The following is a 26,504-nucleotide window of genomic DNA, read 5'->3' on the forward strand; positions in this document are numbered from 1 at the left end:
GGTTCTTCGATGAGGGGCATGTTTATGAGGTGTACCTTGGGGTGGTCTCCTCTTTTGCCGACCCTCTGGCACACTTCGCACGTATTACAGTACGTACGCACATCGGTATGTACCCCTGGCCAAAAGAAGGTATGGGTGATACGTTTAAGGGTCCGGGTTACGGCCAAATGTCCGGCTAGGGGGATGTCGTGGCCTATCCGGAGGATATCTCGTCGATATTTGTGAGGGATTACTAACTGCCTCCTACGGTTCCCTTTCTTTTCCGTCTGTCGGTACAGTCTCCCCTGTTCCCATACAAATATCTCTTGGTCGGATCCCCCCGTCCCAGTGTCGGCCCGCTCTCGGTATTTCTGGAGAGTGGGGTCAGTTTTAGTCTCAGTCTCGAAGGCGGTAGGGGTATCCCAGGGTAATGGGTCGGGGAAGGTAGGTACAGTCGGGATCGGTCTTACCTGAGTCTCCCGCACCGGTGAAGCCTCTCGAGCCCGTCCTGCCTGGGACCGGGTGGTAACCGGATATGCCTCTGAGTTATAGGAGGGGGCAAATGCCGAAGTCATAGGGCCCAGGCCGTTGCCCAGTAAGACCTCAGCGGGTAAACTGTCCATGATCCCCACCCTCACAAGTCCTTTTCCCGCACCCCAATCAAGATGTACTTTTGCTGTGGGTAATTTGTATATGTCCCCTCCAGCCACTCGGACTGCCACCGTGTCTGTGGAGCGTTTATGTGGTGGTACGAGCTTCCCCTGGACTAGGGTGATGGTGGCCCCTGTGTCTCTCAATCCTTGTGCCGGGCGGCCTTCCAACAGTACCTCCTGTCGATGGTGCTGTCGGTTGTCGGTTGCGGCATACACAGGGTTAGCTTCATGTAATGGTCCCAGATACTCTTCCATAGTATTTGCTTGGTCTACACAAAAAGCACGGGCGGGGCGGTTGTTACCCGGGAGGTTGTTGTTTAGGGGGCAGTTGGAAATGAAGTGCCCCGGCTGCTTGCATTTGTGGCAAGTGGGGCGTGTACGCTCTTGGGGGTACTGGCTGGGTGGCCCGGCATATCGAGTAGGTCCGGCCGGCACTGGGGTACGAAACTCGGGTCGGGGGTTTGGTCTAGGGTTTTCTCGGAGTTCGGGCCGGGTGGCTATTCGAGAGTGGGAGTATTCGTGAACTTGAGCGTCCCGATGTTCGTCAGCTAGTCGGGCTGCCGCATTGAGATCGCTCGGACGCCGATCCTTTACCCACTCTCTGTCCTTTGGGGCCAACCCGTCATAAAAATGCTCTAATAAAAACAGTTCCAACACTTCGGTTGCGGTAACGGCACGGCACCCATTCATCCAGTGGGTAGCCGCCCTCCGCATGCGGTGAGCCCATTCAGCATGGGTGTCATTTACTTTCTTACTGGTGTTGCGGAATTGTCTGCGATAAGTGTCGGGGGTTACGGCATATCTCTTAAGTAGGGTGTCTTTTACCGTCTGATATTGCTCCGCTTCCTCGGGGCTGAGAGTCCGAAAAGCTTCCATAGCTCGACCCGCCAGTTTCCCGGCTAGTATCTTGGGCCAAGCTGTTGTGGGGATTTGGTGCAGTGCACATTGCCGTTCAAAATCGGCCAAGAACTCGTCAACCCCCATTTCACTCTCCACAAACGGCTTAAATGCTGCAAAAGGAATCTTTGGGATTTCCGTTGTCTCCGGGGGGGTTCGGCCGGCGAGTTTCATTTTGTGTTCGTGGGCTCTGGCCTTTTCGACATCTGCCTCAGCCTCGGCCATCAATTGCCGTATGAGTTCCAGGGAGGGGTTTGGCCCATACAGGGGCAGCCTCTCCCGGACCAACCGGGTTTTCTCATCGGTGCAAGTGGCAGTGGCTTCGGCCATGGTAAGGCTCTGGTCCATTTCTGTTAGTTCCGCGATTAGCTCTCTCCTTGGGCGGCTGTTCGCGTGTCCCCCTCGGCTCTCCAGTAAGTCCTTTAACGTGGTGCGTTTCAATTTGTCGTAGTTCCTCTCCATCCGTTCTGTACTTCTTCTAGGAATTCCAGGATGATCCCGCCGCTGCCACCAATTGTTACGATTGCCCCCTGTCTAGCAGGAGGGTTGATCGCTTGGATGTCCTGGTTCCTGGCTTGAAGAGTAGAATGGAGCGATACTCGGTAGAGACCTGTAAGTGTAGAATCTCCCCCTAGCTATGGTGCAGCTAGGATATTCTTTCCCCCCACAAAACGAGTCGAGGCTGCGAATTGAGGGTCAAAATGAGAACTCAGGACTGGGATGCCCAGCCTGCTTTTTATTGGCAATACATACAAAGAGGACACTCCCAAGGGGAGGCATAAAATACCCAATCATATATTGGGTTCAACCCACATGTCCCCTCCCCTCAGATAACCAAGTAACACAATTATATTACACATACTTTTGTCCACATTCTGGATGTACCCCAAAACCAGGGGGTACACCCATACACCCTGCATCGCTAGATAGATCTTGTTCTGGAGGCCAACATATCCAAAAACTGGTCGGATCGAATGAGCGGTTCGGGAGTTAGGGGCTCCTAAAGTTTAGACCGACCGCACGGACTTTTCAGCCGAAAATAGTTCCATACGTTTAGGCCTTGCGGTCGGTCTTCGTTCGGACGGTAAAAACCCCACAACCCTTTGTCTTCCGTAGTCCTTCCTGGGGTCGCTGTAATCCCCAGGTGCAGGGCAAGTGCTTTACTGAACGGTGAATAGTTCGGTATGTCCAACACTGAGTTCTGTGATCCTGGAGGTCTCAGCGGTGTTCGCCTAGGTGGGTCTCCGTTTTTGGTTCCAGATGATTCTGGGCGACCACCGCTGATTGTAGGTAAGATGGCCGCGACCACGTGCAAAAGTCCCGAAATGGCGGCCACCTCTAGGTGTACATAGCGGGTTCGGGCTGGACCATACGAGGACTGTAAATTCGTCAGAACAGTGTCCAAAGCACCAAAAGTATGGGACCGAATAAATCTTTTATAACAGGGGACAACAGTAATGTAACACTGGGCAATGCCTATGTAGCTTTATGTTAATTACATGTTTTGCTAGGCTTCTGTCCTTAAAGGGGTCTTACTTTTCTGTAATTGCTTGACTGTTCTCTATGATCGTTTTTATTAAGTGGCACAACTTGTCCAATCAAGTTAAAAAAATTATATATATTATTCCCGTACTAAGAATTGGTTGAGAAAGGTCAACCAGTGGTGCTGTGAGCTCAAATGTTAGCATATTAAATAGGAGTAGGCCCTCTGGTACCATAGGCTTATCTATATTTCATTTAAGGAGCTCTAAAACTATCTGAAAAGATTGTTTCACTCTCCCTAATTAGAAACGCTCCTTGTTTTGATTTAAGTTCTTATGTAGAACTATAAAAACTGAGCAGAAAAAATAACTTATAATAGCTCGACTGTTTTAAATTGTTTAATGAACTTATATATGCTAATGTTCTTCTAATGTTGCACATTTTAATGTTATTATTATAAAAATGTAATGTAGACACCACTTTATTTTTTGTGTCTTCTTTCCACCATTTTTTTCTGTATACGTGTCATTTTTTATGTTAATGTTGCAGAATATCTCAGTGATAAATTAATTGATTTCCCTTATGTAACATCTGCATTCTTTGTATTAGCGGTATATGATGGAAACATGGTGGGTCTTTCTATCTGCCTGTCTTGTATTGTTATAGATTTACTTATGAACATTGGCTTTCTCTTTTTATTTGTTTGCTTATTTTATCTTTACATAAATAACCAATTCTATTTTTTCCTTTCTGAGATAATTATAACATTATAACTGGCTATGCCAGTATACCAGCCATTATTTTCATTATAACTTTTCCGTTTTAGCCACTGATCTCACTATTATGGAAATTAGTCCAGGGAGTTTATTCCCTAAACTATGTGCATAGCTACAGATGGCTAGAAGACCATTAATATTTCCTTATTGTATCTATACCTGCAAGGTATCTAAATCTACACTTATTTCTGCACATCGTACATCCATATTTAAACAACTATGTCATAAAGAACAAGCCGTGGTCAGAGTATTAATTCCTAATACAGTTAACAAAGGATAATGTATCTCAGGATTCATGCAAGTTTTTAATTGCTTAGGCCCGTCGGCAGGCTGGTATGTTTTATTTGAATTAAGTGACCCCTCACTTGGTTAATGTAACTATTTATAAAGGATAACAAACCTGATTTGTCATGCATTCTGTATCTGCCTAATACCAGGTTTTGTTGTATTTAAAAACAATATATAATAATAATAATCTACTACCATGGTAAGGACTAATGATTAATTTCCAATATGGGAGCTGGCAACTCCTTGTTTAATTGCTCGTTCAGGATGAGAACCTGATTTTGAAGATCAAAGCGGACCTGGTAAGAAACATTGATTCTTTCTTTAGTTTCAGGGACAGGGAAGCCTCCGGTTTTCCTTTCTAGAGATAAGCGTGTATAAGAAAAAAAAAACATGCTGTGTCTGTCATTGTTAGTGTGGCAAAGTCCTCCCCCTCCCTTTACTGATGGGCAGAGATGTTGCTGAGAGGCTAAGCAAATAGTTATGTTAACATTTTGGGAGATTTGAAAAAAACAAAACAAAAAAACAACAACTTAACGGTAATTTTTTCGGGTATTGTCCCCTCAGATATAGCCTGCTCTAACAAGATTTCCGGTTTCACCCATTTTACATTTGATCAATAGATCCCCTACAGTATAAACTACAGGCCTGTGCATTGTCCTGTACTCTAGGACTATCACTGGGTTAGGGATTCAGTACATAAGGTTAAGTGGGCAGAGTGGAATTCTGGGGCACAGTCTAGCACACCACCATCTTGCGATTTCACCAGCCACTACTGCTCACTTCAACCTTTCTTTCTACGGGTTGTGCTTCAATTACCTCAATTACCCTTTTTGGATAAAGAGAAAAAAAATTAACAAAGAGATAAAAGTAAGAGAAATGGATGAGAGTGACAAAGGAAGAAAGAGAGATCACATGTAAGTATCTATTGCTACAGACATGATCCTACAGTGTCAGCATGTATATGTTTGTGTTGTGTTTGTCAACCGCAGGATAGTAAGTTTGTATAGAACTAATTACTATTTTACTTTATTTGACTTTATACTCAACTTAGATACATACATAGCTACATAGGCTGAAAAGAGATTTGCGTCCATCAAGTTCAGCCTTTCTCACATATGTTTTTGCTGTTAATCCAAAAGGCGTGTGTGACGAAACCAATCTCGCCACATTGTATTGGAGGAGCCTGGTTGCCCGCCTGCTGCCTTTGGACTATGGCCCTGGGAGATTGGACCCTTTACAAACAGTGTTCGGCCCTTCTATTACTATGGGAGAAGAATTGACACTTTTTATAGGACACTTCGGATGCAGCCGAAGTGCCGAAGTTACCGAAGTGCCGGAGTTCCCGAAGTTGTCGAAGTCGTCGAAGTGACCGGCATCGGACAAAGGACCACGTGGCGGCGGCCATTTTAACTCGGACACCGCCGACCCGTACCATCGACTTCATTTCGACACTTCGACTAAAGTCGAAGTACCGGCCATACTTCGAACGGGACTTAGCCGTTTTTATGCTAGAAAGTGACCGACCGCACAGCCCAAATCCATGGAACTGTTTTGGGCAAGAAAAGGTGCTTGCGGTCGGTCATAAAAGGACTTTTGTGTAACTTTTTATTTACTGGAGGGATCTGTATGATTTTTGAGAGTGGTTATGTTTAAAGTATGCTGAGTCCGAATATGTGATTGTTATGTGGATGCAATGTATGGTTGTAAAGTTATGAAAGTTATGGAAAAGTATATTTGGAACTGTACACATAATGGGATTAAGTGTCACACTAAGGGGAGGGGATGTGTGGGAGGTAACATCTATGTGATTGGTTATTTTATGCCTCCCCCTGGGTGTGGCCTGTATGTGTACTCATGTAATAAAAACCAGGCTGGGTGCCCAGCACCTCAGACCACTGCTTGACCCTCAACACGGAGCCTTGTCTCGTTCTTGGGGGGATTCACTGTATGCTGTTGGAGATTGATTGCTAAGGAGTGTAAGCTGATGTCTGCTTTTCCTGTTCGTCTGCTAGCAGCTATTCGTGAGGTTCCAGCTGGAGTGCTACCTTATTCATCCATGTCCAGTTCGTGAGTTTTGGTGCTCTTACAGTAGCTGTGCCTTTTTGGGAAAAGGGGATTATCGCCTAAACGGATTTTTCCCCTTTTATGCTGAAACGGTCCGTAACAATTGGTGGCAAGCGGCGGGATCGTTCCTACAGCCAGAAGGACAGCTACAGGAGACACCATTGCTCTGGATTTTACAATTTGACAGCACCAGCATGGAACCAGCAGTAGAGTTCGAGGAGGGTGACATGGATGACCGAGATGCAGTACGCAAAGGCATCTGGTACCAGGCACTGGGTATGGTGGAATACCAGCAGGACGGGAGATTCCCCAAGGAAGAGCAGCGGTTGCAGAAGCGAGTAGCCCTGCGGATGCCCTTCCTGGGAGAGCAGCCCCTGGAGGAATGGGTGAGAGAATTGGAACACCTAGTATGGCAGGAGATGTGGCTGGAGGATGCCTACCAGGCGCTTTGGTGGTATGTCGCACAGTACCTGCCCTGGACAGCCGAGCATGACAAGCCAGAGGGAGAGGAGTTGGATGGTCCTGGCTTGTTATGGGAGTCTTTCTCAGAGCCGGAATTTGGGAGCCCCACACAAGCCCGGTTCAGTGATCTCTTTGAGTGGAGGGAGAGCAGGTATGACTGGGACGACACTCAGGAGATAGAGCAAGACCTGGTCCACCTAGTAACCCGAGAGATGGAGCTGGAACAGGGCTACCAAAATCTGTTCCACTCCAGTGAGAAGGCTCAGCAGGGAAGCGCAGACCCAGATCCAGACCCCTTCAGCTGGGAAGATATTGTACAGTTTTACTGGGAAGAACCCCAGGTGGCCAGTGGAGATGGGACCGAGGTCTCTCCACCGGTCCGGCAGGGAATTGGGAGCCCAGTCTCCATTCCCCAGCGGCAGTGTGAAGTGCAGGGAGAGGAGAGCAGCGTCCTCCCTCCCCAGCGGCAGGCTGAGTTACAGGGGGCAGAGGTAGTTGTTCCTGCCCCCCAGCAGCAGAGTGATATGCCAGGAGGGCAATGTGAATTACAGGGAGAGGAGAGCAGCGTCCTCCCTCCCCAGCGGCAGGCTGAGTTACAGGGGGCAGAGGTTGTTGTTGCTGCCCCCCAGCAGCAGAGTGATATGCCAGGAAGGCAGTGTGAAGTGCAGGGAGAGGAGAGCAGCGTCCTCCCTCCCCAGCGGCAGGTTGAGTTACAGGGGGCAGAGGTTGTTGTTCCTGCCCCCCAGCAGCAGAGTGATATGCCAGGAAGGCAATGTGAAGTGCAGGGAGAGGAGAGCAGTGTCCTCCCTCCCCAGCGGCAGGCTGAGTTACAAGGGGCAGAGGTAGTTGTTCCTGCCCCCCAGCAGCAGAGTGGTATGCCAGGAAGGCGGTGGGAAATACAGGGAGAGGAGAGCAGTGTCCTCCCTCCCCAGCGGCAGTGTGATGTGCCGGGACTTGGGAGCCCAGTCTCCATTCTCCAGCGGCAGTGTTATTGGTCGGGAATTGGGAGCCCAGTCTCCAGTCCCCAGCAGCAGAGTATCCAGCAGGGAATAGAGAGCCCTGTCTCCTTTCCCCAGCAGCCGGACTCTGTATTGGGAGGAGAGACAGTCGGTCTCCCTCCGCAAAGACTGAAAGTATGTATGGGAGAGGAGCTTGTTACCACCTCTCCCCAGCGGCGGATCATTAATGTACAGAGTGTTCTATCGGGAGAGGAGCTTGTTACCCCCTCTCCCCAGCGGCAGCTTAATGTACCAGGGGGAGACTGTAAACCCCCCACCAGTGCAGATGGGACCGTGGTCTCTGCACTTGCCACACAGGGGGTAGGGATGGTCGGTCCTACCCCTCCACGACAGAGCTGTGTATCCAAGGGGGAGACAACCGGTCTCCCCACTCAGCAGCAGAGCTATGCAACTAAGGGGGAGACAGTCCGTCTCCAGCAACCAGGCTCCAACCAGACTACTCCGGTGGTAGTGCTGGCACCAGGACAGAGTACCGCTGGTCTCTGCCCACTCAGCAACCCACCAAGGCAGCCTATCAGTCCCCTACACAGCCGTGGTGAGGCACCTGGACATGGACAAACTTCTCCTCTACCCAGGTGTAGTAACTATTTATTGTGGGTGGGCTGTACTGTTTGCTTTGCTTTGTGGGTGGGTTGCTGGACTAACAAGGGCACTGACCGGCAGGAGGTCAGGTACCCTGTTAGTCTTTTTGGAAAGGGGGAGAGATGTGACGAAACCAATCTCGCCACATTGTATTGGAGGAGCCTGGTTGCCCGCCTGCTGCCTTTGGACTATGGCCCTGGGAGATTGGACCCTTTACAAACAGTGTTCGGCCCTTCTATTACTATGGGAGAAGAATTGACACTTTTTATAGGACACTTCGGATGCAGCCGAAGTGCCGAAGTTACCGAAGTGCCGGAGTTCCCGAAGTTGTCGAAGTCGTCGAAGTGACCGGCATCGGACAAAGGACCACGTGGCGGCGGCCATTTTAACTCGGACACCGCCGACCCGTACCATCGACTTCATTTCGACACTTCGACTAAAGTCGAAGTACCGGCCATACTTCGAACGGGACTTAGCCGTTTTTATGCTAGAAAGTGACCGACCGCACAGCCCAAATCCATGGAACTGTTTTGGGCAAGAAAAGGTGCTTGCGGTCGGTCATAAAAGGACTTTTGTGTAACTTTTTATTTACTGGAGGGATCTGTATGATTTTTGAGAGTGGTTATGTTTAAAGTATGCTGAGTCCGAATATGTGATTGTTATGTGGATGCGATGTATGGTTGTAAAGTTATGAAAGTTATGGAAAAGTATATTTGGAACTGTACACATAATGGGGTTAAGTGTCACACTAAGGGTAGGGGATGTGTGGGAGGTAACATCTATGTGATTGGTTATTTTATGCCTCCCCCTGGGTGTGGCCTGTATGTGTACTCATGTAATAAAAACCAGGCTGGGTGCCCAGCACCTCAGACCACTGCTTGACCCTCAACACGGAGCCTTGTCTCGTTCTTGGGGGGATTCACTGTATGCTGTTGGAGATTGATTGCTAAGGAGTGTAAGCTGATGTCTGCTTTTCCTGTTCGTCTGCTAGCAGCTATTCGTGAGGTTCCAGCTGGAGTGCTACCTTATTCATCCATATCCAGTTCGTGAGTTTTGGTGCTCTTACAGTAGCTGTGCCTTTTTGGGAAAAGGGGATTATCGCCTAAACGGATTTTTCCCCTTTTATGCTGAAACGGTCCGTAACAGCGTGAAAAAAAAAAAAAAAAACAGTCTGAAGCGCTTCCAATTTTGCACAAACTAGAAAAAAAAAGCCTTCTTGGCCCCAAAATGGCAGTCAGATCTCTCTTTGGAACTTAACTTAGCAAACTATAGTAATAACAATAAAAATTGTGAATGTGGTTTTATTGTAGAATAATTCTGGGATAACAGTACTTCCCTATGTATGAATGGAACTATTCGTATAATATAATACAGTTTTTTAATAAGGTATGGACTGTATCATAGGTGACGTGTATGTTCTACCTTGTGTTGTAAAGCTGTGACTTGTTAATACTCTATAGCGCTAGCAGGGTTATAATTTAACAAATGCTGACCCAGTGTTGTAAACAGCAGCAACACACCTATATCTGTCCTGAAAAACATCCACATCTGGTAAATTACCACTGACTGCTCCAACAACACCTGTTATTCTGTAAGATGCGCTTTACCAGCTGGAATCTTTGGGAAAAAAACACCAGCTGTCTATGTATAAACCACATTAATTGACTTTGATGTCATGAATTATATTTACTAAATGGAGAATGTTTGAAAAAGGTTTTTTTTTTTCAGACGTTGCACATTGACTAACCTTGCAATTTCATGTGGTTTATGTGAAACAAATAAGACGGGTGAACGGACGGTTATCAAAACATCGGAAAGATAGACGTATGGAAAAACGGATGGAAAGGACAGGATGACAGACGTAATGGTGGGTGGATAGAACCAAAGGTAAGTCTGTAAGGGTATGAACAATAATAGACATAAAAAATAATTATCTTAATGGTTAGGTGATTTTAGATGCACTTTAGATCATTACTGTTTGACAACTGCCACATTTATTAACACAGTACCCATGAGAGTAATTAGCACTAGATATTAAGGCTTTTGTAATTGCTGAGCAATGGGAATAAGGGCAGAGGTGTATATAATAAAATAGTTGAGATCATTATCTCAAATTAGGTGGTTAGTTAACAGATTTTCTTGTGAAGTAGAATTTAAAAATGAAGGTTGCATCTTCCGGAATAAGGCAACTGTTTCAGGAAAGTTTGCTTTTTTTTTTTTTTAACCTGTCAGGATATTTTTCCAACTAAGTACCTTTTATGTAAACATTTTATTCATGAAGTATACATAATGGCAAATACCATTACATTCTGAAACAATATCATATTAAGAGAAAGTCTGCGGTACTTACTTACTGTATCTGTACAGATATATGTGTATAAACGCAAATTTAATGAACTGGTCCGACAATCTTCAAATAGTTTGTGTTTGTTAAACTTATTTATAGAGTGGAATTGCCTAAGGCTTAATGTTCCGGTGTAAAGGAATATTTTAACAAACGTGTTTCTAACATTAAAGTGTTGCCCTAACTATTTAGAATACTGGGACACTATAAAAAGTTGAATAAAGAACATTTACTTACCTTATATCCCAAACCGCCACGGCTCATCTCATCTCACAATGAATTCAACATATCCAATATTTTACCACAGGGGAGCATTTGGGGGATACTGTGTATTTGTGGCAATTGCCATGCTGCACTAATCAGCATCCCTTTTTTAAAGTCTTAGCTCGGTGCACCTCTATGGGGAGTCTTCATGTAGAAAGTGAGGACACCGAACATCAATCCCACAATGTTTGTGAGTCAGCAATAGAAAGCACTTCTAGTGGCTGTCTGAGTGATAGTCACTTGTCGTGACCAATGCTAACACTGACTTTTCTCAGATTCAAGTTATAGGAATGTCATTGTATATATGTGTAAATTACATATACACTTAGTAAACTTTACTGATACAAGGTCCGTATTTTGACAGAAAATCTAAGCATTAACTTTCTTGTTTAAAGTTAACCCACCACACTAATGATTGCCAAAGAAAATAATATGCAATTTGATATTTGATTTTGTGTACATACTTTCTGTCAAGTGATACCTATAAACCTTACCTATATAAGGTTTGACCCAGTAAAATAAAAGAAAAATGTCGATTAGACATTTATAAGGAATCCACTGGTGTTTGTTGGTATACAAATTCCCATTGCAAAATGTAAACATAAATTCTCATTGTGGGCATAATGCTATAAATAAAGTTACATTGGCTCAAATTAATTATGCTATTGCAGACTGTCAATATGCTTTGATTATGTGCTCTTGGCATTTAGTCCCTTATCCTTAAAGGACCACTCTAGTGCCAGGAAAACATACTCGGTTTCCTGGCACTAGAGTGCACTGAGGGTGCCCCCACCCTCCACTGAGGGTGCCCCCACAGACTGGTTTCGGAGACTGTTTGCCTTCTCCCCCCTTTATCCTGTTTTATTATTATATTGAGGACCCCAAGGTACCATTCCAACACTTCATCCTACTCCACTTCTGAAAATGCATTTCATCAGATGTGGTTGTTATTATGTTTCTGTGACACTTGGGACATGTATGTACGTAGTGGGCACTAGATGAAATACACATGACTGCTGACTTCTTCGATCACCAAATCCCGTTACCCTTCCATTCCCAATAAGTAACGCAACACCATGTTAAGTGGGTAAGGGCAACGGCCACAGCTTTATTTAAACCAGCACAACCAAATACTATCAACTGCTGGTTTTACCAACAGCAGACAAGTACACATTAAACTTCTTCCAGGCCCTCTTCTGCCTGTTCTTCATCATCAACCAAATTCAGGCTGCGACTCCCCAAGCCCATCCGGGCATTATTCATTTACCAAGCTTGCTGGCGCAGGAAACTTGCAGCTGAGACAAAATTAGAAAACAAGGAAAACACAACACAAAACAACAATTCCAGGGCAGAACAATTTGGGAGGGTGGGCAGGAAAGACACTGCCAGGCTCCCTTAGGCCGTGTTCACCAGTAGTCTGGTAATTTTCCCAGAATTTCCTGTCAAACCAACTGTATCCATTTGGTTGCTATGCCAGCCCCTCAGGGTAGCAGTCATGCCCCCCTCCCCCCTCCCTCCCTATTCGCTCTGGGGGTTGGTCTTTACCATAAACTACACGCAAACCCACCAATAACGACAGACACCAACGTTGGATGAAACAGGCCACAGCATTTTAAAGCATATGAATACTGCATAACACATATCTTAACTTATCAATTTTTAGATATAACAAACAGTTCAATAAATTAAATTATAAATAACACATAGTGTTATAACGTATGTAACCTAATTAAAATGTAATCAAAAATGTCCTTGCCAATCTTACTAACCAACTGCATATGATCAAACCACTGCCATGCCAAAAACAAACCAGGACCCATAAAAAGAAGGGAGGCTGGAAGGGAAGCTGTTGCTGACCTGGATCCTAAGTGGTAGTGAAGTAAGCTAATAGCCACCAACCAATAATACTATACAAACACTCCCACACAAACATTCCAGCCAATCACAGATCATCCATCCCCACACTCATACATGTGCCCTTGTCCGCTAAGCTGCGTTATCTCCTTTGGGCCTTTTCCACTGTTTGCTTGTAAGAATTGTGATGCCAATATACCCTGATGCATAACATTATCAAGCTATGCGTGACTCATGTTTACTAATGTATGTACCATCTTTTAATAATTGTGTGTTAAAGACACTGTGTAATGTTTTACCTGTAAAATGCTTCAATAAATATGACAAAAAAAAAGATGTTTTACATGAACGATAGTGAAACCAACCAACCCCACATTGCGACAGTTTTACATAGCAAGCCCATTATAGGTTAGACAGTTTCTTTACACAGACAATAGACAAATTAATTAGATTAACAAAGTGTCTTTATATTTATAGGCCAATAATCATGGGTTAAAGACAATAATCTTTTTTATTTTTTTATTATTTATTAATTGGCTTTGCCAAGGGGAATTTTCCAGTGGAAATATTGCAGTGAACTATTACTTTAGTCTGACAGCATAGAACACATGCTTCAGCTACGCACCATTACCACTGTTAGAAGGATTTCTGAAATCAGCCCCAGAACTGACATAAAAAGATTGGCAGATTACTGCTCATACGAGTTCAACATTAGCTAACTCACATCTGGAGAGCAATGCTACACTACTATCAAAACTAAACAAAATAAAAGCAAACAATTTTTGTTAATAACATCTTTCATAGTATTTCTCACTCAAGTGGAGCACAGCAAAGGTCTATGGGAAATGTATTGTAGTACATAAACTCGCTTTCAACCTCTCAGTTATGGAAAAACAAATAATAATTTGTTACTATTTCCTAAGAAATTGTTGGCAGCACCCGTTCATTTTCACATGTTTGTAGCGCATATGGTTTCACAAGTTACTCTTCTTGCACATACAAAGGGAATTCAAATGTGAATATTTTTATGTTTACTGATTTAACTTTTATTTCATAGATTTGTAGTCTCTGTAATATCCAATTCACTTGTATTTTATAATTCATATAGATGTGTTTTTTATAATGTATAATTCACTTGCAGGTGATGCAAACCTAGTTGAAAGGACACTCCACTGCCCAAATGCAAATACAATATATAAAAATCATTATTTACTATTTATTTATTAAATAATCTTGTTTAAGTAAAGTAATTCTGGCTACTTTTGTACTAGGATTGTGACATTTTCCTTTTTATTGCTTTTTTTTATTTTTGCCAGTCATCCTGTTCATCATTCCAGAGAGGATCTCACGAAAGAATCCAAGGTGGGGATTATACTACTCACACCTTATTCATTAAGCGGTGTGTCTGCTCAATTAAATGTGAGTATATTTATTTTTATTTATTACTCCTGGTTTAGTGTACACAGTGAGAACTATTGTTGTAACTTTTTTTCATTTTTCGGCTTGTGGTTCCTATATTGTTGTGAAAACTGCACTGCTGACTACACTACTACATGTATTCTACAAGTGGGGAATATACCACTGTGCGCCCATCATACTAGAGCTGATCTTAGCTCTATAAAACATAAGTAGGACCATAAAAGACGTACACTTTAAAAGTACCACAAAATATTGGAACATATTGCACTATTGGCTTTCTTCTTTTATTTTGTTTTATCTATATGGTTCCCAATCAACTTTGGATCCGGTATCCCTATAGAAAAGGAAGAAAAGACTCCTCAATGGGATTTGGCTGCTACCTTTGCAGGTTTGCACGCTGACTTTGGACTTTTATATTTGCTACTTGTTCTTTGTTTATTTGTTTAGTTTTTTTATATTTTAAACCCATGTGTTCATAATTGGTGCAACCTTTCCCTGTTTTGCTGCATTATTCTATTTATGTTGGGTCTTTGAGGGAACCCCATCTTTTAGGTTTGCTGCAGCCTTTTCTTTTCTATTTGATCCTTCTGTTTGCTTTTTATCAATGCCTGGTGAGCCATAACAACCTACAGGGCACCATAGTAGTTATAGTGCTTGAAGTGTTCCTTTAAGGGTTATCAATTGAATAATCATGTCATTACAATTTAGTCTTCAAAAAGAATCTACTTCGAACATCCCATTTTTTTTTAACAACTAGGAGCTGTGCAGACCTTTCAATTCCAGAACAAACAACCTGGATATTCTATGCTCATATACTGTAGGTTCTCTATGGACCAGACTGGGATATTAGCAAACATGTCATTTGTATATAGTGAGTTAAAACATAATCACAGTCTTGATGTAAGTGTTTAAAAGAGTCAGTAAATAAAATAAATAAAAAAGCAAAATCGTTTTACATTTTTAATAGAAGTTAGTCCCATACTTCTTTGCCATGGTGTCTGTTCCTGACTCATGGTTTGCTGATAATATGCTTGCTGCATCCTTGATACTTGAAGGAAGGTAAGGCAGAATGGAGTAGGCACAGCAGGTGACAGGAGAAAACAGATTGACGCAGGTCATATTGTGAAAGAGAGGAACTGTATGTGTTCTTGAACATGGCCCACGGTCTATTGATTTTGTTCAGATTTCAATAGACCATGGCTATTGTTACAGAGAATAGAAACAGTCTGGAGAAGAACAAATTACTTTTATGGATATGAAAGTGGATGGCTAAGGTTAAAATGTTTAATGCCCTAAGTGAATTAGCTGAATGATTTCTGAAAGATATAGCTGAAACTGCTGGCCTAAATGTCACAATTTTCCAATACACCAACTAAAATGTGCATCTGTTACAGATGTGAAAATATTAATCACCTATCTCATTTATCAAACATGTATCGATGCAGTATGTTTATCTATTTATTATTATTGCTCTGACATATTCTGCAGTGCTAGATATATTAACTCTTAGCATGGCAACTTTGTAGCTTTGATGTGGTTGGCAAGAGAATACGTTTGTTATATCTAAAGTGTCCCTGTCCTGCTGAGCACTGCCCTGCAAATGCTTCATGAGTGAGGAGTATCCTATTTTAACCCCAGTTTATAAAAGTGCCGATTTCTATGAGATATCGGCACTTTTATATATAAATTATCGAACACCTCTGGCTGTCAATCAAACAGCGAGGGAGTTTGCTGCCCCCGTCCGTTAGCTCCCCCAAGCTAACGGAAGTGGCAGGCGCATTCTATTTGAGTGCGCCTCAGACCTCCGATCTTCATCTTTAGCTTCTTCTCAGACCTCTCAGATGTGCCTCTTATTGAGAAGCATCTGATTTGTTATTTCAGTCCCTTCCCAGAGTCCCAGAGAAAAAAAGGAGGGCTTGCAAAGAATGCAGTTCATAAAGTCTGCAGCTTTGCAAGCTATTGTATATCCTTGACGAATACATGCATGTAGTATTATTATTATTATTATTATTATTATTATTGCCATTTATATAGCGCCAACAGATTAATTAAGTGTATATTTAATAAACAGTGATTTATACTTTTTTGCTCATTTAGGCATTGTATTGTCCGTTTAATCCCTGGCTTGTAGTAAATGAAGTGTGGAAACCATTACTGCTGCACTTCCAGTAGATGCTTTGATTGACAGTAGCGGCATCATTTCTAACGCTCTTCCCTCCCACTCTGTGATCAGTCTTTGCTGCTACCTGTTAGAAGCAACATGTACATAACTCAGGAATGTGGGGATATAACTGTGGGTGCTCTTATGGAATGCCCATTCTCTCCAATATTGGCACTTGTAAATCCTGCCCCATCCCTCAATAATTGGTCCTTGCAGCAGCTTGTATGTGTCGCAAAAACAGGAATGGATGTCTTCATGCAGACCTGTGCGGCATGGACTAAAAGGTATGTAAACCTCACTCTTCAAACCCTTGTACAATCACACTACAGTGCTAGGAATACATGTTTGTATACTGCCATAGTGCTGCTTTAAAAAAATAATTGTTCATAATGTATGGAAAAAAAATCACTGAAAATGGGCTCCTTCATCGTAGCTCAATGTCAATCTTTGTTACAAATGCTGCCCTTTGCTTTGCACCTGGCAGTCAGCATGGAGAATGTATACAGAGAAGAGAATACCCATCTCTCCACTTCACTTGCAATGTGTGTCCTTGTTTTGCATTGTTTGAACTGAAATTTGATGTAATTTGCTACATTTTTAAATACTTTTTTTTTTTAAATTATACATCTCATGAAATTTTTTTTTAACATGTTATGGGTGATTTTTAGTGTTTGTATTATTCCTTGTTGTAAATTACAGATAAGGCACAGTTTCCTTTTAAAGGACCATTGAACACCCATATGGCACTATAGCGTGCTGAAATGCTTTGTGGGTGAGCAGTCTCCCAGAATAATGACAGTTTATAAACGTGTCTATTTCTATTAGAAATGTTCCTTTTTATAAATGATTAATGAAACACCCCCCTGGCTGTTAGTCAAATAGTCAGATTAATGTTCAAATCTGAGGCGCTTTTCCTTTAAATTGCTACACTGTCACTAGAATACTATCAGATATAATAAGACAGAAAGTGCTGCTGTCCTCTAATTTTCCCCCAGATAATTCAGAAATTACACTTTTGCATTAGTGAGTTAGCGTACTGTATAGAAAATAAATATATTAATATCTAAGATAATGCACTGTAAATATATATATATAAACCATCAAAAATACCCTAAAAAATATATTAATATAAATCACACTTGAGCTAGTTCTGTGCAAGAATAATAGTCTGAGTTACATAGGAATTCCAATCACAGTCAAAATTCAGGTACATAACAACCTCCAGTGATACCCAGCACTCCAGGGGTTAAGAGGTCTTTTGGATACAGAATCTGCAAGGTAGAAACTCCCAATAGTGTAATATCTCTTATCAAGTGTCGCCACCAATTTACTCATCTATTGGATATAGTATTGCCTGTCTTAATCTTTGCTGGGATCACTGTCAGCAGATGTCCATGCAGGTGGGGCTCACATGACTGATCATAGAGTGATCACAGAGCTTCAGAGACTTCTTAATGAGAAGACTCAGTCTCTTCATGGAAAAAATATAAGGGCTTGTGTAGGCTGCAGTTTATAAGAACTGCAGCTTTTGCAAACTGTTTTAAGATATACCCTTAATGCATATATACCGTATTTATTCGAGTATAACGCGCACACGTGTATAACGCGCACCCCTAATTTTCGATTAAAAATCGGTATAAAATTTTATACCGATTTTTAATCTAAAATTAGGGTGCTTGTTATACTCGAATAAATAATACCGACCGCCGGGCTCATTACAAGCCCGGCGGTCCTGGGGGGGTGGGCAGCAAGCGTTTACTCACCTCCGTGCAGCTCCTCCAGCTTCCCAGTGTAAATCTCGCGAGACCCGCGGCCAGCTCTGACGAAGTCAGAGTGTCAGAGCTGGCCGCGGGTCTCGCGAGATTTACACTGGGAAGCTGGAGGAGCTGCACGGAGGTGAGTAAACGCTTGCTGTCCACCCCCCCAGGACCGCCGGGCTTGTAATGAGCCCGGCGGTCCTGGAAGGTATATTTATTCGAGTATAACGCGCACCCTTAATTTTAAATTAAAAATCGGTTAAAAAAAATGCGCGTTATACTCGAATAAATACGGTACATGAAAATACATGCTTGTATTCATTAGGGGTATATCTACCAAATAGTGATTTCTGTTTGCAGTGGCGTACACACAACGCATGGGGCCCTTGTGTGAAACTGATCTGTGCCCCCCTCCTCCCTTCTTCCCCCCACTTCCTCCAACAGACACATATACATACATACATAGAGACACACACACATACATACAGGCACATACACACACACACACAAGACACACACACATACATACAAACAGACAGGCACACATACATACATACATACAGACAGACACACACACAGACACAGACATGCACACACACATACATACATACAGGCACACAGACAGATACATACATACAGACACACACACACAACACACACATACATACAAAGACACATACATACAGACAGACACGCATACACAGACAGGCACACACAAATACAAAGACACATACATACAAACAGACAGGCACAAATACATACAGACACATACATACAGACAGACATACATATACATACAGACGCACACACACATACAGACACACACACAAGACACACATACATACAAAGACTCATACATACAAACATACAGGCACACATACAGATAGACAGAAAGACACACACACACACACACAGACAGACAAACAGACACATACATACAGACACACACCTACATACAAACAAACACACACACACACAATGTTTAAGTCACCCTCCTGTTTCCTACCTTTTAGGTGCAGGAGGGTGACTGTGTGTGACTGCTTGTAACTGACTGTGTGTTACTGTTTGTAACTGACTGTGTGTGTAACTGTTTGCCTGTAAATGTGTGTGTGACTGTCTGTGACTGTATGTGTGACTGTCTGCATGTGACTGTGTGCGTGTGACTGTCTTTCTGTAACTGTGTGTGACTGCAGGAACTAACAGGGGTTTTACTCTAAAACATCATGTATTTGTCTAATAGATTTGATGCCAGGAGTACCCTTGCCCAGTTTCCTGGTAATGGGGCAAACCATCTAGCTTCTTTCAGCACTGGTGACACGCTACCCACTTCTGCAGACAGGGCTGCCATCAGGAATTTTGGGGGCCCTGACACAGCTCAATTTCTAGCCTCCGAGTCCGCCCATGGGGCCCCCGAACGAGTCCGCCCACATGGCTGCCCACAAGGATGCAGTGACTGTACTGATTGTGGTGTGTGTATAGTGGATGTGGAATGTGTGTAGTGGATGCAGAGTGTATGTGTAAATTGGATGCGGTGTGTGTATGTAATGGGTGCAGTGTGTATAGTGGATGCAGATTGTATATTTGTGTAATGTATGAGGTGTATATTAGATGCAGAGTGTGTGTTTGTGTAGTGGGTGTTTGTTTGTGTAGTGGATGTAGTGTTTGTGTGTATTAGATGCCGTGTGCATAGTGCATGCAGAGTGTGTGTTTGTTTGTGTAGTGGATGTTGTGTTTGTGTGTATAGTGCATGCAGAGTGTGTGTTTGTGTAGTGTGTGTGTGTGTGTGTGTATTAAATGTGGTGTATATAGTGAATGCAGAGTGTGTGCTTGGATAGTGTATCTAGTGTGTGTGTGTGTATAGTGAATGTTGTGTGTGTGTGTGTTTGTGTAGTGGATGTAGTGTTTGTGTGTATTAGATGCGGTGTGTATAGTGAATGCAGAGTGTGTGTTTGTGTAGTGGATGTAGTGTGTGTGTGTGTGTGTGTATTAAATGTGGCGTATATAGTGAATGCAGAGTGTGTGCTTGTGTAGTGGATGTAGTGTGTGCGTAGTGAATGCAGAGTGTGTTTATGTAGTGAAGGCAGAGTGTGTTTGTATAGTGAAGGCAGAGTGTGTGTTTGTGTAGTGTGTGTATAGTGAATGCAGTGTGTGTGTTTGTGTAGTGAATGCAGTGTGTGTGTGTGTGTTTGTGTAGTGTGTGTATAGTGAATGCAGTGTGTGTGTTTGTGCAGTGGATGTAGTGTGTGTATAGTATAGTGAATGCAGTGTATGTGTAAAATGGGGGGAGGGGGGGCATTTTTATTTTAAAAAAAATGTTTTTAAAATATTGTATTTTTTAACATTTGGTTTTAGTACCTTCTCCCAGCTTCTTACCTGGCCAGGTGGGAGAGACCCTGGTGGTCAGTGACATGGTGTTTGCAGCCAGCCGCTGGTCTCTGCAGAGGGGGCCCATAGCACACTCTGACATCCCTTCCCAGCAGCTTCACTGTCTAACTCTTGCAGCCTGCGTGCCACGGGGAGCGTTGCCATGGTAGCCTGTGTAAACGCTCTGATGGTCATGGGGCTCGTGAGATTTAGACAAGGTAGCTGCTGGGAAGTGAAGTGAGAGTGTGCTGTGGGCCCCCTCTGCAATTAACAGGTAGCTGGGGGCCCGCAAGTACACATATATATAGCGAAAATCGCTATATATATGTGTACATAGGCAATGTGGGGCCCGGAACTCCCAGAGCAGTCCAGGCACCCCAGGACCTCCAGGCCCATGACAACCGTCATGGTTGTCATGCACTGATGGCGGCCCTGTCTACAGAGCTGCAGAATCTGGAAACTGATCCAGTTGCCATTAGTTTGTTTATTACTAATAGTTGCCATTAGTTTGACTGCGCTCAGACAATAAATGGCACGCTGTACATGAAAATTTGCAGATAATTGACAACAGCCAGCCCGGAACAATAGTGACTGGCTAACTAAGCACAGTGAAGGGGTTCACCTGAAAAGCTTCACATACAGACTCCAGGTACAATGACCACATCAAGTCACTGAATTGGTCATGGTCCTTGGAGTAGCCCTTTAACTTCAGAGTATGTTTTATATGATACTACATTTTATATATCTATGTTAAAAATAATACTAATGCATTCCAAGTCATGTTCCTACGCGTTGAACCTTATATTCTTTGCTGCACCTATTTTCTCAGATAAATACTTTTTTTGTTACCTAAAAATTATTATTTTTTTTAAATAAAAGAATAGCTTAAAATGTATGGACATACACCTTGATGTTGGTGATTTTATTTTTAGCTTGCAAAATGTGTTACAATAGTTTTACCTCCAACACATCTTTTGTGTTTTTATAGCATTTGTCCTAAATAATTAGCTATATTTTTAAATTCAATTTTGTATAGTTTTTGCACAATCATTCATAAATAAATAGTTTTACTGCATCATAAATGGTCGAAATTCTACATCTAGATACCCAGCTTTAATTTGAAAGTTTATGCATGGAAAAAAAGGAAGCAGATCATCATCAGCTGCAGAAGTTACAGAAGCTGCAGCTAATGATAGTTGAAGGTTTTTACGAGATGGAAATGTTATTTCTTTTACATAGTAACTATATATATATATATATTTATAGTCGGGGACAAAAGCCATAAGGTAAGATAAGTACATAAGAATATAACAGTCGCTTTTTTTGTTGCAAGACACCCAGCAACATGGCAGATGATATCGATTTCACCACTGGAGATGCTGGAGCTTCCACCACTTTCCCCATGCAGTGCTCTGCCCTGCGCAAAAACGGCTTTGTGGTTCTGAAGGGACGTCCTTGTAAAATTGTTGAAATGTCTACTTCTAAGACCGGCAAACATGGTCATGCCAAGGTTCACCTTGTTGGTATTGATATTTTCAGTGGTAAGAAGTATGAAGATATTTGTCCATCTACCCACAACATGGATGTTCCAAATATTAAAAGAAGTGATTATCAACTGATTGGGATCAACGACAAATACCTTTCCCTTCTGACTGACAGTGGTGATGTTCGTGATGATCTTAAGCTGCCAGATGGTGATTTGGGAAAAGAAATAGAAACTAGATTTGAAGGCGGAGAAGAGATTATGATCTCCGTCTTGTGTGCTATGAATGAGGAGTGTGCCGTTGCCATCAAGGCCATGACCAAATAAACATATTCCCAGGCTCGAGCAAAGTGCTCAGGTCAAGATAAACAGATCTTAAATTTGGTTCGGATTGTCACCAAAGCATATGGCCTTTTCAAAACCTCATTATTTTTTTTTTTCCAATTGTTTTCATGTGTTTGCTCGAAGCGGAAATGGGCTATGCAGGTTAACTGGCTATTTTCCAAATCACTGCAGTTAGATTCAGTTTGAATGCTTTAGGTGTTGATATCCTTGCAGGTGTTCATTTTGAAGGTCCATCTGAACTGACGGCATTAGTTTTGTTGCATCAAATCTGCTCCAGATGCATAGTTTAAATCAAGTGTTGATGAAAAATACTGGTTACATACACCTAGGATAAAAGGACAGTTGACTGGGCAGTGTGATTTTTAAAGTACCCCTTAGTATATCTTAGAACAAAATGATACCTAGAACTCTAAAACTAAAAAATAAAGTTTTAAGCCTTATGCATGTTATGTCTGGAGTACAAAGTTCACAGCTTGGACTGAGTAACTTAAGTGATTTAGAAATGCCAGTTTGTTTGCAACTTCCCTGTCCCATCATTATAAAACAAATTTAAAAGTCCTGATGGCCATGTGCAAACAAAATTGTATTACCTCTGTACTCTCCTATGCCAACATGTTGGCTTGCATTTTGTAACCTTATAAACTGGTGTCAAAGCCTGCCTAAAGTTTAGACAGGCACTCTGTATGTTGTATGATTTACATAGTGGGCATACATGGCACAAATGAGAGTTAGAGTTGTTAACGCTACAGATTTTCACTTGAGGCCTTTGTCATCAGACTGAAAAAAAAATAAAAATAGAAAAATGCAGTTCAGTTGCTTTTTTCCTTGTATTTATCTTGAAATATTAAACTGAGTAAAGACCTACCTGGGAATCGGTTTGCAGTGCTTCCAGTGTGATTTTTTATTTTGTGGATTCTACCTTTTGTGACAATGTGGACAATGATCATGCAATCGTCGAGTACTTTTATCAAAGCTGTCAAATCCCTCTTATGTATTTAACTGTGTTAATATATCTAAGGTACCTTTTTAAAGCTGGTAAGGTAACAGTTCTGGATTTAATCTCCAATTACCTCGCCCACCAACCTTGGCGGAACACTCTTCCCTCACATGCATTCTGGGAAGTAAGATCTTCATAGTTTGTGCAGCACAACATTTCTGTGTAATATTGACGTATAACATCTCCTCTCTTGTGCCTACTTACTTTAAGCACCTGCCCTACAACTGAACATCTTTCTGATGTCTTTAAAGCTAGATGTGGCTTAAATTGGATAATTTGCGTACACTTCTTACCGCTACGTAGAAATCCCACAATTTTTTTCATGTACTTTGTGTGAACTTTTAAGTGTTACATTTGGTCAGTTTGTGTATTTCATCTTGAAGGACACCTAGTGCAGGAATGCTGGTTACTGTAATCTTTTGACTTTCTTGAAAGGTTTAGGAAAATTGTAAATGTGCTGACTAACACTGGCTTCTATTCTCTGCATGCATTCAGAATATGCAGTCTAAAGTGACACTAAACAAATGTTTCTACTCATCTGTCGCTTCTTAATGAAAACCTGAATATTCACCCAACTGAGTACACATTAGTGAATGGTTCGTTTTTGACCCATTGGTGATCTTTAAGGGCTAGAGTTTGGTTACTGCTCTAAAATGCACTGCCATTCTATTATTCACTCAATGTGTTCTTTCAAAAAGAAACCGCTTAAGTCTCTCTAAACTGTCAACTTGTGTGAAAACATGGAGTTACTTAGAAACTGGTTAAAAAAATAATTCTTTACTCATTATGTCCTTATACTTTTTTTCTTTTTGTGCATGGCCATCAATCTGTTGGCTACATTTTGGTTTCTAGTCTCCCGTTGTGATCTAGATGTCCTTGGTAATTTTGCAGAAAGTAATATGTATAGATCTACTCTGGGGGGATGACCGTCCTTTGCACATAAGGATTGAAATGACCAACACGATTATAGCAGATGTGTTGTGTGACTTTAATTTGTGCTTTTCCCTCTTGCCCAGCTTCACTTAAGCATAGAACCTACAAACCATGTGAAAGTTGGTTTAAATGGCTAATTCTGTAACTGTTAAAATGCTTATTTGATTGTTGCATACATTTCAGATTCAAGTTAAATGTTAAGTTGCTCTTGCTAATGATTGCTCTTGCTAATGTATGTTACCTCTGTGGTCTACAGTTACTTTGCATCATAAAATGTACACTTGTTTTGTAAATACAAATTTAAAGTGGTAAAAAAAAAAAAAAAAAAAAAAAAAAGAATATAACAGTCGATTGTGGGATTGTGGTGTGCCGGAACCGGCTTGTAATAAAAGAGGGCCTACCCATAAATAGTGATAAAGGGTTGAGGTGGGAGGGATGAACCCAGCGATACCGGTTCTGATTAGAAGGGGGCCTGAGCTTTTATAGCCGGGTTACAGGCTACGCCTTTCTATTTGTAGTCGGGGACAAAAGCCGTAAGGTATGATAAGTACATAAGAATATAACGTCGGTTGTGGTGTGCCGGAACCGACGTAGGGGGTAGGCCTGTGATAAAAGAGGGCAAAAAGGTTGGAGTAAACAAATAACTTTATTGAACATGAGTTACATTGCTAGACCTTTAAATGCTAATCTTAATTATTGTTCTGATTGTGGAATGTAAGTGGTGTATACAGCAGATTTCCACCGCCCTAATCTTTTAATTATGTGAGTTGGGACATTGTGGCTTGAAGTCGCCGAAGCGGCTCCAATTCTGAATGAGTGTCCAGAAAATCCTGTGGGGTCAAGACCGAGTCTGATGAACAGAGTTCTGATGTAGTGTATGAATTTTGCTGTGGTTAAGGGGTAACCGTGTAATGAAAGTAGTGGAGTATTAGGACCGATAAAAACCCATATACATTCAAATAAATGCATGTTATTTGAGGAAAAAAACAAAACATTTTTATTGAGCATATGGAAAAAGTGTGAATTGTAACATGAATTGTGCATTTCAGATAGCAAAATCATGTACATGCCAGGGAAAATATTGGAGCCAGATGCAATTCAATTATGTATGCATTTTTTAAAATTTATTTTTTTCATTAAGAAGTATGAAATTATCAAAATGATTTATAACAAGTATTGTCTATCAACATAGTTTGTCTGTGCGTGTCATTCCAATGCTGAATAAATAACGTACTACAACCTGAAGGAGTCAGAGAAGAAGATAAAAAAAAGAGGTAATAAAATGTCAAAAGAGATTTTTCTTTTCTTTTAATATGCATTTTCCAATATAGATTTCCCATTTCATTTTTTGCCTCCTTTCTGCTAATTATTCTATTCTTCAATACTTCTTTCTTACTAGCACCTATAAAGCAGCCAATCCTAACTCCAAAAACACAGCTGTAAATATAATGGGATGCACATCAAAGCATTCAGGGAGATGCACTTCAGTTAACAGTTTACATAAACAAAAAGCCGAGACCAAAACTACAAACGATATAAACACCTGCACTGAGCAGAACAGAGACTCTTCACAGAGAAAAAAAAGAGTTTTGATTTCTGCTAATCAGAAGCTTCCAGTATACTTTAAAGGTATTCCTTACACTATAGTTCACTCTACCCGGCCCCATCACTCAAGCCTACCCCAGCATGTGAAGAGTTAAAAATCCATTGTTTATTCACCCGATTCCTGCGCCAATCTCCGACAGCGCTGGGTCGGCGCTCTGCCTCCTCTGCTGTCACTGCCTCAGTGCTTTCCTAAGGGATTTAAATGATGCTGGATGTCTCCATTTAGAGCGAAATGATGTCCAGCGTCAGTTAGGCGACCAAAAAATGGTTTGCCACCAGGAAGTGCCTCTAGTGGCTGTTTGATAGAAAGCCACGAGAGGCAGTCTTAGTTTTGCAATGTAATCATTACACTTTCTCAAAAACGACAATGATTTACATTGCAGGACTAAGAGGGGAAGGGACACTGTATCCAGTCCACTTAAATGACATGACATACAATGACATATAGTGTCCTTTTAACTCTTGCAGTGCTGTGCCAAAATGCCAGACTTAACAGACCAGTGTGATGACTGACCAATCAATGTCCGGAGAGGGTAAAGCTTGGGGCAGATCATGTAATTACTGGATATTTGCACAATATTAAGGCAGTGAGTATCTTTCTTTAAATCTAATGTTTTAAAAAAAAAAAAAAAAAAATTGTGCATATTTTAATTACATTATCTATATCATTCTTATGTGTACTTATTACATATGTTTTATACAGTTTATTCGTGATGTATTAGTTTATTTGTGTATTACTAATATTTTTGTTTATTTTTTAACTGATGGTCCTGTCT

The 26,504-nt window shown here is 41.9% G+C and overlaps 2 protein-coding genes across 2 annotated transcripts in view; one reads left to right on the forward strand and one right to left on the reverse strand.

The window, feature by feature from the left end:
- DOC2B (double C2 domain beta) overlaps positions 1-26,504 on the reverse strand; it is a 723,119-nt gene that overhangs the window by 690,913 nt on the left and 5,702 nt on the right. The window lies entirely within an intron of this gene.
- LOC134612655 (eukaryotic translation initiation factor 5A-1) lies at positions 21,689-23,069 on the forward strand. The gene has a single exon (XM_063457071.1). The coding sequence runs from the start codon at positions 21,711-21,713 to the stop codon at positions 22,173-22,175; it is 465 nt and encodes a 154-aa protein (XP_063313141.1). The 5' UTR covers positions 21,689-21,710; the 3' UTR covers positions 22,176-23,069.

This window comes from Pelobates fuscus, chromosome 1 (assembly GCF_036172605.1).
Source record: "Pelobates fuscus isolate aPelFus1 chromosome 1, aPelFus1.pri, whole genome shotgun sequence".
Classification (NCBI taxonomy): domain Eukaryota; kingdom Metazoa; phylum Chordata; class Amphibia; order Anura; family Pelobatidae; genus Pelobates; species Pelobates fuscus.